The sequence below is a fragment of the Carica papaya genome, chromosome 3 (assembly GCF_054855325.1).
Source record: "Carica papaya isolate Zhongbai chromosome 3, ASM5485532v1, whole genome shotgun sequence".
NCBI classification, from domain to species: Eukaryota; Viridiplantae; Streptophyta; class Magnoliopsida; order Brassicales; family Caricaceae; genus Carica; species Carica papaya.
In genome coordinates, this window is record NC_142311.1 from 13,822,811 (window position 1) to 13,835,520 (window position 12,710).

At 33.2% G+C, this 12,710-nt stretch overlaps 1 protein-coding gene across 1 annotated transcript; it reads left to right on the forward strand.

Moving 5' to 3' along the window:
- The first annotated feature begins 1,336 nt into the window (after nucleotides 1-1,336).
- Nucleotides 1,337-12,239, forward strand: MAPR4 (membrane-associated progesterone binding protein 4). Its single transcript, XM_088215999.1, has 8 exons — nucleotides 1,337-1,538; nucleotides 1,821-1,897; nucleotides 2,004-2,075; nucleotides 9,190-9,227; nucleotides 9,911-9,954; nucleotides 10,735-10,781; nucleotides 11,220-11,394; nucleotides 11,819-12,239. The coding sequence occupies exons 1-8, from the start codon at nucleotides 1,413-1,415 to the stop codon at nucleotides 11,984-11,986; spliced, it is 747 nt and encodes a 248-aa protein (XP_088072125.1). The 5' UTR covers nucleotides 1,337-1,412; the 3' UTR covers nucleotides 11,987-12,239.
- The last annotated feature ends 471 nt before the right edge of the window (nucleotides 12,240-12,710 follow it).

The following is a 12,710-nucleotide window of genomic DNA, read 5'->3' on the forward strand; positions in this document are numbered from 1 at the left end:
CCAGGTTTTTTCGGTATTTTTCGGCCAATTGGCCAGTTCTTTCACTCCAATTTAGCCATGAGTGGGTTTAAAATTGAATTTTGTGCAAAAGGAGAAATTTTTACCTTTTTTGACAGTCGGAAAGGGTTCTGGTGCGGCGGCAGGCGGCGGCGGTCAGCTCCCCAGCAGCTGAGTTGTCTTATCCGGCAAAGGGTTCTGGTGGTTTGGTGCAGATGGAGTTATTTATATCATCTGTTTTTGATATGGATCGTTCATTATATTTGATCTGGACCGTCCGATCGCGATTAAATAGGGAGTGAATTTGGACCGTTCATCGCGATCCAATATGAGCTGTCCGTGCGCGATTCACTTTGGGCCGTCCATGCGCGCGAGAACGGATCTCAGTCGTTCGATCGCGTGTACGCGAATCGCTCACGTGGCTCCCCCCACGTGGCTTCTCACATCAGCGCCTCTGCCACTTGGCACGTTTTGGTTGGTCGGAGCTGCTGACCGAACGTTTGACGTGCCAAAATTTTTTAAAATTATATTTTGACAGCCGGTTTCTAATTTTTCTTTCAAAAATACCTTTGAACTTAATTTTTTAATTTTTTTTAAAAAATTATTTTCAATTTAATTGTTAATAAATTTTACTCATTTTTTATTAAAATAAAATAAATAAATAAATAAATAATTAATTAATTAATTATATTTATTAATAAAAAAAAAAAGGTTTTGATGGGTGTTACAGTAATGATGTTGGGTAGGGAAGGATGAGGTGATGGATGATTATGAAATTGAGATGATGAAGAAAATGGAGGTCCCCATTTAATTCAATTATACCAAAATATGAGGTGGTGATGCATTTATTTTTATACAAACATTAATACGATCAATATAAAAATTATTTTAAATATTATATTAAATATTAAATAACATTTAATGTGATATTTAACTTATAAAAAGATAAATTAGAAAGAGTTATATGTCAATAAATTTAATATATAATATATAAGTAAATGGTTCAAATAGTTAGTAATACATAATGACTGAATTGATTTTTAAAAATATAAAAATTAATTTATTTACAAATTAAAATATGAGATAATTTAGACAAAAATAAATAATATATAAATTAAATTATTATTTTAACATATGTTTTAATATCCATGCGTTGTAAAAATAAAGATACATATTGAAGATGGTAATAAATATTTTATATATTTAAACAATAAATTTGACTATATATATTTTACTATAAATATATAAATTAAAACATTTAAATACATAAATTTTTCATAAAACAAATAATTATAATAAATATAAACGTCTAAAAGGAGCACGTTTAACGGTCCAAACGAGAAAAATAAGGACAAAAAAGAAAAACAAAAACCTCTGACTGACAACCTGATTAAAAATTTGACCGGAAAGAGAAAATGCAAAACGCGATGTTCACGGTAAAGAAATTAGTAAGCTCCCCTTTCGTCGGGATCACAGTTTTGATCGCTCTCCTTGCTGTTCTCTCTATCAGATTTTTTCACTTCAAACCTACTAATGACCAGGTACTTTCCGTTCTCTGGTTTTCTTTTGCTTGTAGAATTTTTTCTCTGTTCGTTTTCCCTATTCAATTATCTGTTTGTTCTTTTATCACGTTTTACTGGAATTTTATATCAGTTATTACTATTTACGAGTTGAAATTTCTTACTTCTATTTGGTCTAAAGTGAATGATAGCTGTCTTGAGATTTTCCAGACGGAGATTTAGTTAGTGTTCTGGATGGTTGATTTTCCCTTTTCCTTTTCTGGAATAAATTTATCATGGAAATATCTGGCTTGTGTTTGGTAGAGATTATTCAGTGCTGAAGAACTTGCATTGTACAATGGAACTGATGACACGCTGCCCATTCTTTTGGGAATTCTTGGGTATTTCTCTCACTATCTCTTATTTTATGCAACGGATTGTTTATTTGTGTTGTCGGTGCTGAAAAAAGGATATTGATTAATATTCACTGCATTCCTTTGTATCCAGATCTGTGTTTGATGTGACAAAAGGAAAATCCCATTATGGTTTGGGAGGGGGTTACAATCATTTTGCTGGAAGGTTAGCTAATCTTGTTTCATGAAGATAACTGTTTCTTATATTTAATTTTTTATTGACTCAAATTAAATAGATTGTACAAATAGAACTGATAGAGCAAGAAGTCAGAAACTGAATTTAAAAGCTTATATAAATTGATAGCAAATTAGCCTATAAATAGGCATTACAATTAATAAACAACTAACTCATAATTCATATAAAATAGGAAGCAATAATCCTACTAATATAAACTGAAATACTAAAACTTAGGAATCATCAAAACATTAACCATATAATTTGTAAAAAATAAAATATTTTTAGTAAATAACTAAGTTACTGTTAATACTCTCTCTTAAACTGATATATGCAGAAATTAGTTTAAGCTTAACTTCTAACAACTCTAGCTAAGCTAAGTTAGGTCTTGAGCACTTCCATTGAGGAGCATACACCAAGCATTCTTCGAAATAACAAACACAGCGTGCTTGAGTGGTTTTCTCATAATATCTGCCACCTGATCTTGATTTCTACAAAACTTCAAATCAATTGTGCCATTGTTGCATAGATCACGAAGAAAATTGAATCTAACATCAATGTGCTTGCTTCTTCCATGTAAAGTAAGACTTTTGGAAAGTTTGATTGTTGAAACATTGTCACAAAAGATTGTTGTTGAACCTTGCTGTTGGATATGGAGTGTTTCAAGCAATTTTCTCAACCAGATAGCTTGAAATGAACATGTTGCTGCTGCAATGAACTCAGCTTCTGTACTAGACAAAATAACGATATGTTGTTTCTTCGATATCCATGATACAGCCCCAGAACCCATCAGAAAAACAAATCCAAATGTACTTTTCCTATCATTCAAGTCACCTGCAAAATCACTATTAGAGAATTCAATTAATTTTTCTGTGGTTTTAGCTGCATAAAAAATACCAAAATCAACCGTGCCTTTTAAGTAACAAAAAATTCTTTTTACAACGCAGAGATGATTCTCAGTGGGATTCTCCATGTATCGACTAATTAAACTGGCACCATACATGATGTCAGGTCTGGTTGAAGTTAGATACATCAAACTTCCTACCATTTGCTTGTACAAGGTGACATTTATCTTCTTTCCTTCTTCATCTTTCATCAACTTTAAGCCAAATTCAGTTGGAGTACATACTGAATTACAATCCTTCATTTTGAACCTGCTCAAAATCTTAAGAATATTTTTCTTTTGTGAAACAAAAATGCAAACTGGTGACTGCATAACTTATATACCGGGAAAATAATGCATCAGCCCCAAATCACTCATCAAATTCAGTCATCATATTTTTTTTAAATGCATCAATCATGACTTTATCATTCCCAGTATATATTAAATTATCAACATACAAACATACAATAAGCATTGAACCATTACCACGAAGCTTTTAAAAAGAGTATGTTCATGAGGACATTTCAGAAAATCTTCTTTAGCAAAATAGGCATCTATACGACTATACCAAGCTCTTGGAGCTTGCTTTAATCCATACAAATTTTTTTTTAATTTATATACCTTTTATTCACTATCTTTCGTCACATATCCAAGGGGCTGATTAACATATACCTCTTCTTGTAGCTTACCATGCAAGAAAGCTGATTTCACATTTAATTGATAAATAACCATGAATTTTGTGCAGCCATGGACAACACCAATCGAATTGTATCCAACCTTGCAAATGGAGCAAACACCTCCTTATAGTCAACTCCAAATTCTTGTTTCTATCCCTTCACAACAAGTTGTGCCTTGTACTTGTCTATGCTGCCATCTTTGTTTAGCTTTGTTTTGTAAATCCATTTAACTCCAATGGATTTTTGCCCCGTCGGAAGCTCTACCAATTCCCATGTATTATTCTTTTCTATTGATCTCATCTCCTCATCCATGGAATTTCTCCATTTTAAATCTTTGATAGTTTCTTAAAATGTAAGGGGATCACAATATGCAAATAATGCAAAATGGGTGAGAAGATCTTCAGATTGATTAATTCCAGTTACCTCATCATTTGACATCCATGTTGGCCTTCTTCGAACACGATGAGAACGCGAATCAACTACTATTTCATTTTGCTCATCCATAGCTGGTTCATTCTGGGCATTTTCAGAGGCAACTTCTGCTATAACATGCTGTTGCTGGGGCTGATTTGCTTCTACATCATTTTCTCCATCAAAACTTGTTGGGATTTGTTCTCCAGAAGCAATTTTGTCCCATGATCAGAACTGGTTCTCATTAAAAACAACGTCTCGACTGATGAGAATTTTCTTAGTGCTAGGATTATAAAGCTTATATGCTTTTGATTGATCACTATTACCAAGAAAATTGCATTTCTCTCCCTTATCGTCTAGTTTCTTTCTTTTTTGATCTGGAACATGGGCATATGCAACACGCCCAAAAATTCTGAAGTGATCTACAGCAAGCCGTTGTCCATTCCATGCTTCCTTTGGAGTCATGTTTTGAACTGTGAATGTTGAACTTCTCTTCAAGATGTGAATACTCCACTTGACTGCTTCAGACTAAAAACTTTTTGGAACTCCAAAGCGTCAATAGACTTCGCACCGTATTTATGGTTGTGCGAATTTTCTTCTCGCAAACTCTATTTTGTTGGGGTGAATAGGCTGCTGTAAGTTGTCTCATTGTTCCATAAAGCTCACAAAAATTTGCAAATTCATGTGAGTTATATTCTCCCCCACAATCTGAAGGAGGGACTTTTATAGGGCTGCCAATCTCTTTCTCAACTAGTGCTTTAAAGATTTTAAAAACTTCAAAAGCTGAAAATTTTTCCTGTAAAAAATATACTCAGGTTTTTCGAGTATAATCATCAATGAATGCTATAAAATAACGTTTACCACCATTAGATGTTGGATTGAGGGGTTCTTGCTCTCCATGACTTCTCTTGTGGAAATGGATTACGGTGTTGTTTGTTAACAACACATTCTTCTCAAACTTGAGAAGGAATGATAAGTGGAGGAAGACCCGTCACCATATTTTTTACTGAAGAGTTTTTAATCCACCAAAATTCAAATGGCCATATCGAAAATGTCAAAGCCATGAAGAGTTCTTCACTTCGGCCATCAAACAAGATTGGGTAGCTTGTTTTTTAAGCGAAAACAGCCTGTTTGCACTCATTTGAATAATTGCAATTGCTCTCTTTGTAGGATCATAGATTTTACAAGCTCCCTTTTGAATGGTTATAACATAGCCTTTTTCTTGCAATTGACCAGCACTTAGCAAATTACTTTTCAAGTTAGGAACATAATATACATTAGAAATAGTTTCCACAAAACCATTCTTGATTTTAATGTTAATATCACATTTTTCCATTATATTTATGTTAGAACAGTCATCAAAACTCACAGTTGAGTGAAAACTTTCATCTAAATGAGAGAGAAGAGATTTACTACCACACATGTGATTATTTTAGCCCGTATCCACATACCAAACTTTAGGTGTAGGTTCCTCATAAGTTTGAACAGTCATCAAAAAAGTTTCAGGTTCATGATTCTCTGGGAAGTTTGATATCTCCCCCTTCTCTTCGTCATTAGACAGCTTGGTACGACGTTCGGAATGATAATGACCGAACTTATGACATTTGTAGCACTCAATTTTGGATTTGTCATAATGTTGAACCCCTCATCTTCCTTTGTGTTGAGGTTGATAATCGTTATAGGCTTTAAAATTCGTGCTGCCATTTCTGTTGCCTCGTTCTCCCCTTCGTCTTCCTCTTCCTTTGCCTCTTCCTCTAGAATTTGAGGAATGATAAAAAATAGAAGCCTTCAAAGCTTGCTCCTCTGTAGTTGAATTGTGATTCATTTTTTGTTCATGCTCCAGCAAGGAGCTCTGTAATTCATCAAGAGAGAGTGCATCTATATCTTTAGATTCTTTAATCGAGCAAACAACGTAATCGAACTTTGTTGTCAAAGAACGCAAGACATTCTCTACAATGGTGACATCTTCCATTTTCTCACCATAAAATCGCATTTTATTGCTTATCTCCATGGTTCTTGTAAAATAACTAGTAATAGACTCTCCATCATTCATTTGTAAAGTCTCAAAATTCCGTCTCAAAGTTTGAAACTGTGCACACTCGACTCTTGCTGAACCTTGATATTTTTTTTTTATTTAATTTCAAATTTGCTTGGGGGTATCTTTGCATAAGATGGTCTCCAATATCGAACGATCAAATAGCTTGGAATAAGTAATTCTTTGCTTTGAGATCCTTCAATTTCAATCCCTCAATTTCTGCTATCTGCATATTAGATACAGCTGTTCCAATTGTTGGTTTTGGAACTCATTCCGAAACAATTGACTAGTACTCTTTAGATCTGAGGAAATTTTTCATCAGCATGCTCTAATGATCATAGTGACCATCAAAGCGAGGAATTGCAGGTTGTACAAAATTGTCAGATACCATTAACTATAATAATTTCAGTAAAATAAAGCTACTGCTTTTCTTGTACAAACCAGAAACTTGTGGCTCTGATATCACTATTGAATCAAATTAAATAGATTGCAGAAATAGGACTAATAGAGCAAGAAGACAGAAACTGAACTAAAAAATATATAAATTGATAGCAAATTAGCCCATAAATAGACATTACAATCAGTAAACAACTAACTCATAATTTCTACAAAATAGGAAGTAATAATCCCACTAACATAAACTGAAATACTAAAACTTAGGAACCATCAAAGTATTAACCATAAAATCTGTAAAAAATAAAATATTTTCAATAAATAACTAAGTTACTGTTGGCATTTTTCTTACTCAGCTTGTTGCTTTATAGGATCTATATTCTGCAAGTTACATTGCACTATGACTTTGTTCTGTGTTTTACTTCATTTAGCTTCCCCCACCACCCCAACCTCGCATATCCATTCCCCATCAGCCCTCTGCCATCTTGCTATGTATCATATGGTGCCTTCTGATTTTTCCTTGTCTTATTGGATGGTTGTTTCTGAAAATTGCTCTTTTGTAAAATGTATTTCTTTCTATCTTTAGATTAGAATGCTTAAGTTGATATGCAATAATCGAGTCCTCATTAGGCTTGTCAAATGCATTTTGCTAAAACTCTAGTGGTGAAGATAAGAGTGACAAGTTTGTTTAATTCTGATGTACTAGAACCAGTTGAACACAATCAAAGGTTGTTGAGGAAAATTGAGGATCAAATAACATCACAGGCTTGCAAGACAAAGTTCCTTATGGATGCTATGACAGCTACATGGAAGAGGGACTTTCCTTCTCTTGTGAGAAAGCTAGGAAACCAATGCAACTGGTGATAAATAATACTTAGCAATGCACAATATGATAAATAAAAGAGCATAATAAACATAAAATGTTCTGATGAAATTGCTGTTACAGTGACATTAATAATGCTGTCTACAGCGACTATCATTTTTTAAGATCTTCTCCTTCCACATTAAATCTTTTTAAAGTTATTTGGTTATCTCATTTGAGTAAATTTCCCTGTGGGAAAGTTAATGACAAAAAGTAGATGGTGTTGACTTTTGGTTCATATTGAGAAACATATTTTTCAACAAAATATCCTTGGGGGTGGTGGGTTTGGTTCAAATTCTTCTTTTCCTGACGTATTGAAGCATCATCATGTTCTGGTGCACTCATTGTGATTTCCTACGGCTGTGGGAGGCAAAGACCCCTATGGTATGGTATGCTGTTTCTGAGCCTAGGGTGAATTTTTTTTATCGGGTACCTTGTAGTTTTGAGTTTTGCTTTTTTTTTTATATACTGGAAAGACGTTAGTTATAAGTTTACTTCCTAATAAAAGAATTTTGCAGGTGATTTCATGGAGAAGGCATATCACTAAATGACCTTGAAATTTTTTGTGTTCTTTCTTTCTCTCACTTCTACTTTAGTTTACGTGATGCCTGGGTATCTTCTCTCTGAATAAAATTAAGTTGGAAGGCTCATTAATGAATGATTCTAATGTGATGATAATTATCTTTTCGTAGGTAAAATCAATTCTCATGCTTTTAAGTGTAGATTTGACTATGTTGAAGTTGAAACCAAGCCTCTCCTTCTCTAGTTTCATTGTAATAAGTTCTATATAAAATATTGTGTAAATATCAGCAACATCTTATGATTACAATCTCTGTGACCCATTTTCAGCAACAATTAACCTTACAAGGAAAAAGTAAATCTTTTTAGGCGATGAGACGAGAGCCTAATAAGAATTAGAGTGTTAATTGAGCGAAGGTCTGAAGGATGTCTTACCCTCCTGTCATTATATTGTTCTCTTCTTATCTTAATAAATCTTCTTTTATTTTATTTTTTAAAACGAGAGAAAGAGGGTTTCTTCTTCTTCAAGACTGTACCAATTTGGGAAATAGATCCTCAAAGGACTGCACTAGTCCCTAACATGCTGGGTAAGACAGGCAGGTCTTAGTTTGGCTTGTTTGTGAAGCAGGAATTATTTCAACTCCATATTCCGGAATATGGAGGGAGTTAACTTGGAATTCAGAATTTTCATTCGAAAAAAAAAAGTACAAAATCTCAAGTTTTTTGTGTTGATAATCTTGAACTTCTTGAATCTTTCCAGGAAAAAAAGGAGAAAAATCTTGAACTGCTTTAAGATTGGGAGAGTTTTGATTTCAGAATTTTTCCATCTCCTTAAGCTGCTTTCTGGAAGTTAAAGTAGTAACGCTTAGGTTACCAAACTCGCAAATGGAGCATCTTTTCTCCCTGGCCCCATTTTGACTTTATATGTTGTTGCTTGGACGGGAAGGCAGGGTTGGATTGGGGTTGTCTAGGGGAAAGTTTCGTCAGTTGTCAAAGGCAAGGTGATGATGGATTCACTAATCTAATTCCTTTATAAACTATGCATATGAATATCTCTGATTTCTGCTTGGGTACTGGTATATATCTCAATCTATAAACCATGAGCAATTTTTGGGCATTTCAAATATTGTGTGACATTACATTCTGTAATTAAATGCACTGCAATTCTTTTTGCAGTTTTGCATGTTACAATTGCAATTGCTTTTCCTTACCATTTAAGTTACCAATTTCCATACACCTGTTGCACTTGTCCTTTTCTTTCCTTTTGGCACTTCTCCAAAACCTCTTACTGATATATTTTGCATTATTGTTTCTGGCGAAATTAGAGATGCTTCACGAGCATTTGTTTCTGGCAACTTTACAGGTAAAAGATAATAAACCATTATCTTCTTCTTTACCCCTTGTTATGGTCCATCAGAACTTTAGTTTGGCATTTCATTTATGTGCCATCAAGTGAAGTTTCTCATGTGGATCAAAAGGATTTCTTTTTTTAGAGTAGAAGAAGTACATTAACGAGGCACCCTAGGGGCCTACCAATGTTCATCAAAAGAATAAAATAAAAGAATCAGAAGAGACTCTTTGAATTATTGACTGTATCATAAAAAATGAAAGATACCTCAGTCTTCCTGTAACCTGCATTTGTTCTCACTCTGTGAATTTCACCAATCCACTTTCCTCTTGCAGCATTTTTTTGACTTATTTTGTTCAAAACTATATTATTTCTGTAAGCCAAAAAACTCCATTCATTCCTCTTGGGAACTTGATGTGTAGTTGATCCAGATTGGATGATGACCCTTCCTCATATGACCTACATGACTTTTCATAATATGCCTGTGCATGCTTCTATATTGCTACCATCTTGAAACATTTTCTTATGGTAAAATAAGCAAGAAGAGTAAGATGCTACTGCATCTCTAGGAACTGCTAGAACTATCTTCATCTACTTCAGCTCTTCTTCTTCTTCGCCTACAAGTATTAGACTACTCATTGTTTAACAAATGAACGTACACGTCAAGTGCAGTGAACATTCTTCCTTTTTTTATACAGGAGATGGATTAACAGACTCTTTACATGGTTTATCAAGCATAGAGGTAAAATGCTGTTTGCCATTCTTGTTAAATGATGTATAACACATTCAAAACCTCCAACACTGAGTTGGTACAATTTGATTTTCCTAATATCAAAGGTTATTGAAACGAATTTATGCAAATTACAGAGTGATGTGAAACAAATATACTTAAGAAAAGTAAGTTTATACAATTATTGATATGGTTTTCATTCATCTTACACTGTGTTTGGTTAAATTCTCTTAATTCTTGGTCAATATTTAGTTCAACTTTCATGCTAGTCTTAATATAACACAGTGTGTTATATTTTACTTACCACCATCCCACCTTGAAGTTTCTAATGGTGAAAAATTCGACTCCAACACTGAACAGTATAATTGAACTTCCACCATCAAAAAATTAAAACTGCCCTAGTTGTTACTTAAACATAACAAATTATTATACATCTATGGTACTTTGGTAATTTGGACTAGCAATTTAATGAGAACTGAACTAAACGCAACCTTACATAAATATTATTATTACCATGAATAAAATGTTGAGAGAATCTTTACATTATGCTCAATTTCAAGCGTTACATGGTTCAAAGTAAATTCAAAAGCTGTCACATCTGCATTCGAAAATACAAGCTTTCTTGTTTATACTAGTAAGTTGTCTAATTTATCTTTCATGCCTGGTTGTCATGAAAATAAATTTATTATTAAATAGATTATGGATGCTGAAAGTTGTATTATAATTTCAACTATTCAATTTGATACTTCATGTCTCGGCATCTCAAGTTCTTTGAACATCTGCTGTTTGCAGGTGAAAAGTGTTGTTGATTGGCGGGACTTCTACTTGAGATCATATACGTGAGTTTGTACATTTTTACTTGTCATCTGTTGTGGTAATTTTCATTTTATCGCTATTTAAATCCTGCACTTAATTTTTAAATTAGTCCTAATACATAATAGGAACACAATTTCCATGCTTGAATCACCTCCACTCTCAATTTTTTATCCTTGGGATTGGAAAGAGCTCAAACATAAAAAGCATTTTGTAATTGCATGTACGAAGATTATAGAAATTAATAGGAATAAAATGATAATTGAATCAAACATGACTTTACTTCTGTATATACGAAATTGTAAAGAACCAGATATAGTTGTAATTTTTTATGAAGTTCTCGAGTTTGATGCTCTTTTTATTTCTTCTTTTTTCACCATAACTATACACATAAAATGGTATAAGCTTAAATTATCAGTATATAAGAGTTTTTGGGATTATTATTGATACCCACCTGTTAGCAGGTTTGTCGGTAAGCTCGTTGGATGTTACTATGATAGCCAAGGAAATGCCACAAAATATTTGAAAGGAGCTGAAGCCAAGGCTGCCCGAGGTTCGCAGCTTTTGGAGAAGCAGAAAATAGAAGAAGCCAAGCAACCAAATTGCAATTCAAGGTGGAGTCAGGATGATGGTGGAGAGGTACGTATTCATGCTTTTTAAAGAAGGTATTTTTCATGCTTTTCTAGCTGTCATGCGCAATTAAATGGATGTCAATAACTTTATTTACATATACAAACACAGAAGTCTATCAGATTGGAGTCTTTGATTTCACCTTAGTCTTTTTGGTAAATGGACTTGGAAATTGATTCAACCCTGTCATTTAACATAGTATCATAATCAATTTATTGCTGTCTTATTTTTATGAAGCAATTTTAACACAAGGTATGGTCTATATGGACTAATGAGTCAGTGCTTGATTTATGAGTTTAGTCTAACCAGCTTGCACATGAGGGAGACAGTAACTCTGTAAATAGTATATGACACTCCTGTCTATCAACTTGATTTTTAGAAGAATAGTATAAAAGTTTTAATTAGTAAATTTCTTACTTATTACTGTTGGCAGGTATGGTGTGATGTTGGGTTGCCTAGACTAGTTCAAAGAACTCTAGAAATTGCTTTGACTGGGAAGATGAGTAAAAGATGCGCTTGTTTCACAGAGGACCAGCTGGATCAGCCTGGGTTAGAAGTATATGATGGATGCGATTACCTGTCCAAGACTTGCAAAGTTTGATCCGGACTCGGAGATCCTTTCTTGTATATTTTCTAAATCTCATGAACCTTTCATATCTTAACATAAAAATATTATTTTAAAAAAATAATAATTAGCCAAGCTGTTTTTATGGAAAATTTATTTGGGCAAGCTTGAATGTGCTTGTAAAAGTACCCTTTTGAATACCAAAAACATGCCTGAATTTATGCGTGAGCCAGAACAAAGGATTCTGGTGATTATATATATATATATCCTTGTACATTTTTTTTTTAAATTATAAAATGCCAACTAAAGTTAAGTATTATTATTATTATTATTATTATTTTTTGGGATTGTTGGTGTTTAGATTGTGTATTTTTGTATGTAATTGTTATAAAATTTGTATGTACTTTACTTAATTTTATTAAATATATTAATTTCTTCTGAAAATAAAATTGCCAACTAAAGAAACATGACTTGCTTTAGCTAAAAATGCACCATTAATTTTTTTCATGGAAAACTTTTGGACCCGTGAAACCTATAAGTTTATTTTCCTTAATTGATTAAATAATTCCCTATGAATTACTTACTTAAAATGCAGATAGTATTTATTTTATAAAATTAAAGAATAGTTTAATTTTGATAAGTAAAAGACAACCTCTGACAGTTTAAATTGTCACACTATCAATAATTTTTTCAATCCAGCTCTCCATTTGTGGATATGCCACTTACCACATGGGTTACTAACGAGTTTTCATATGCTGTT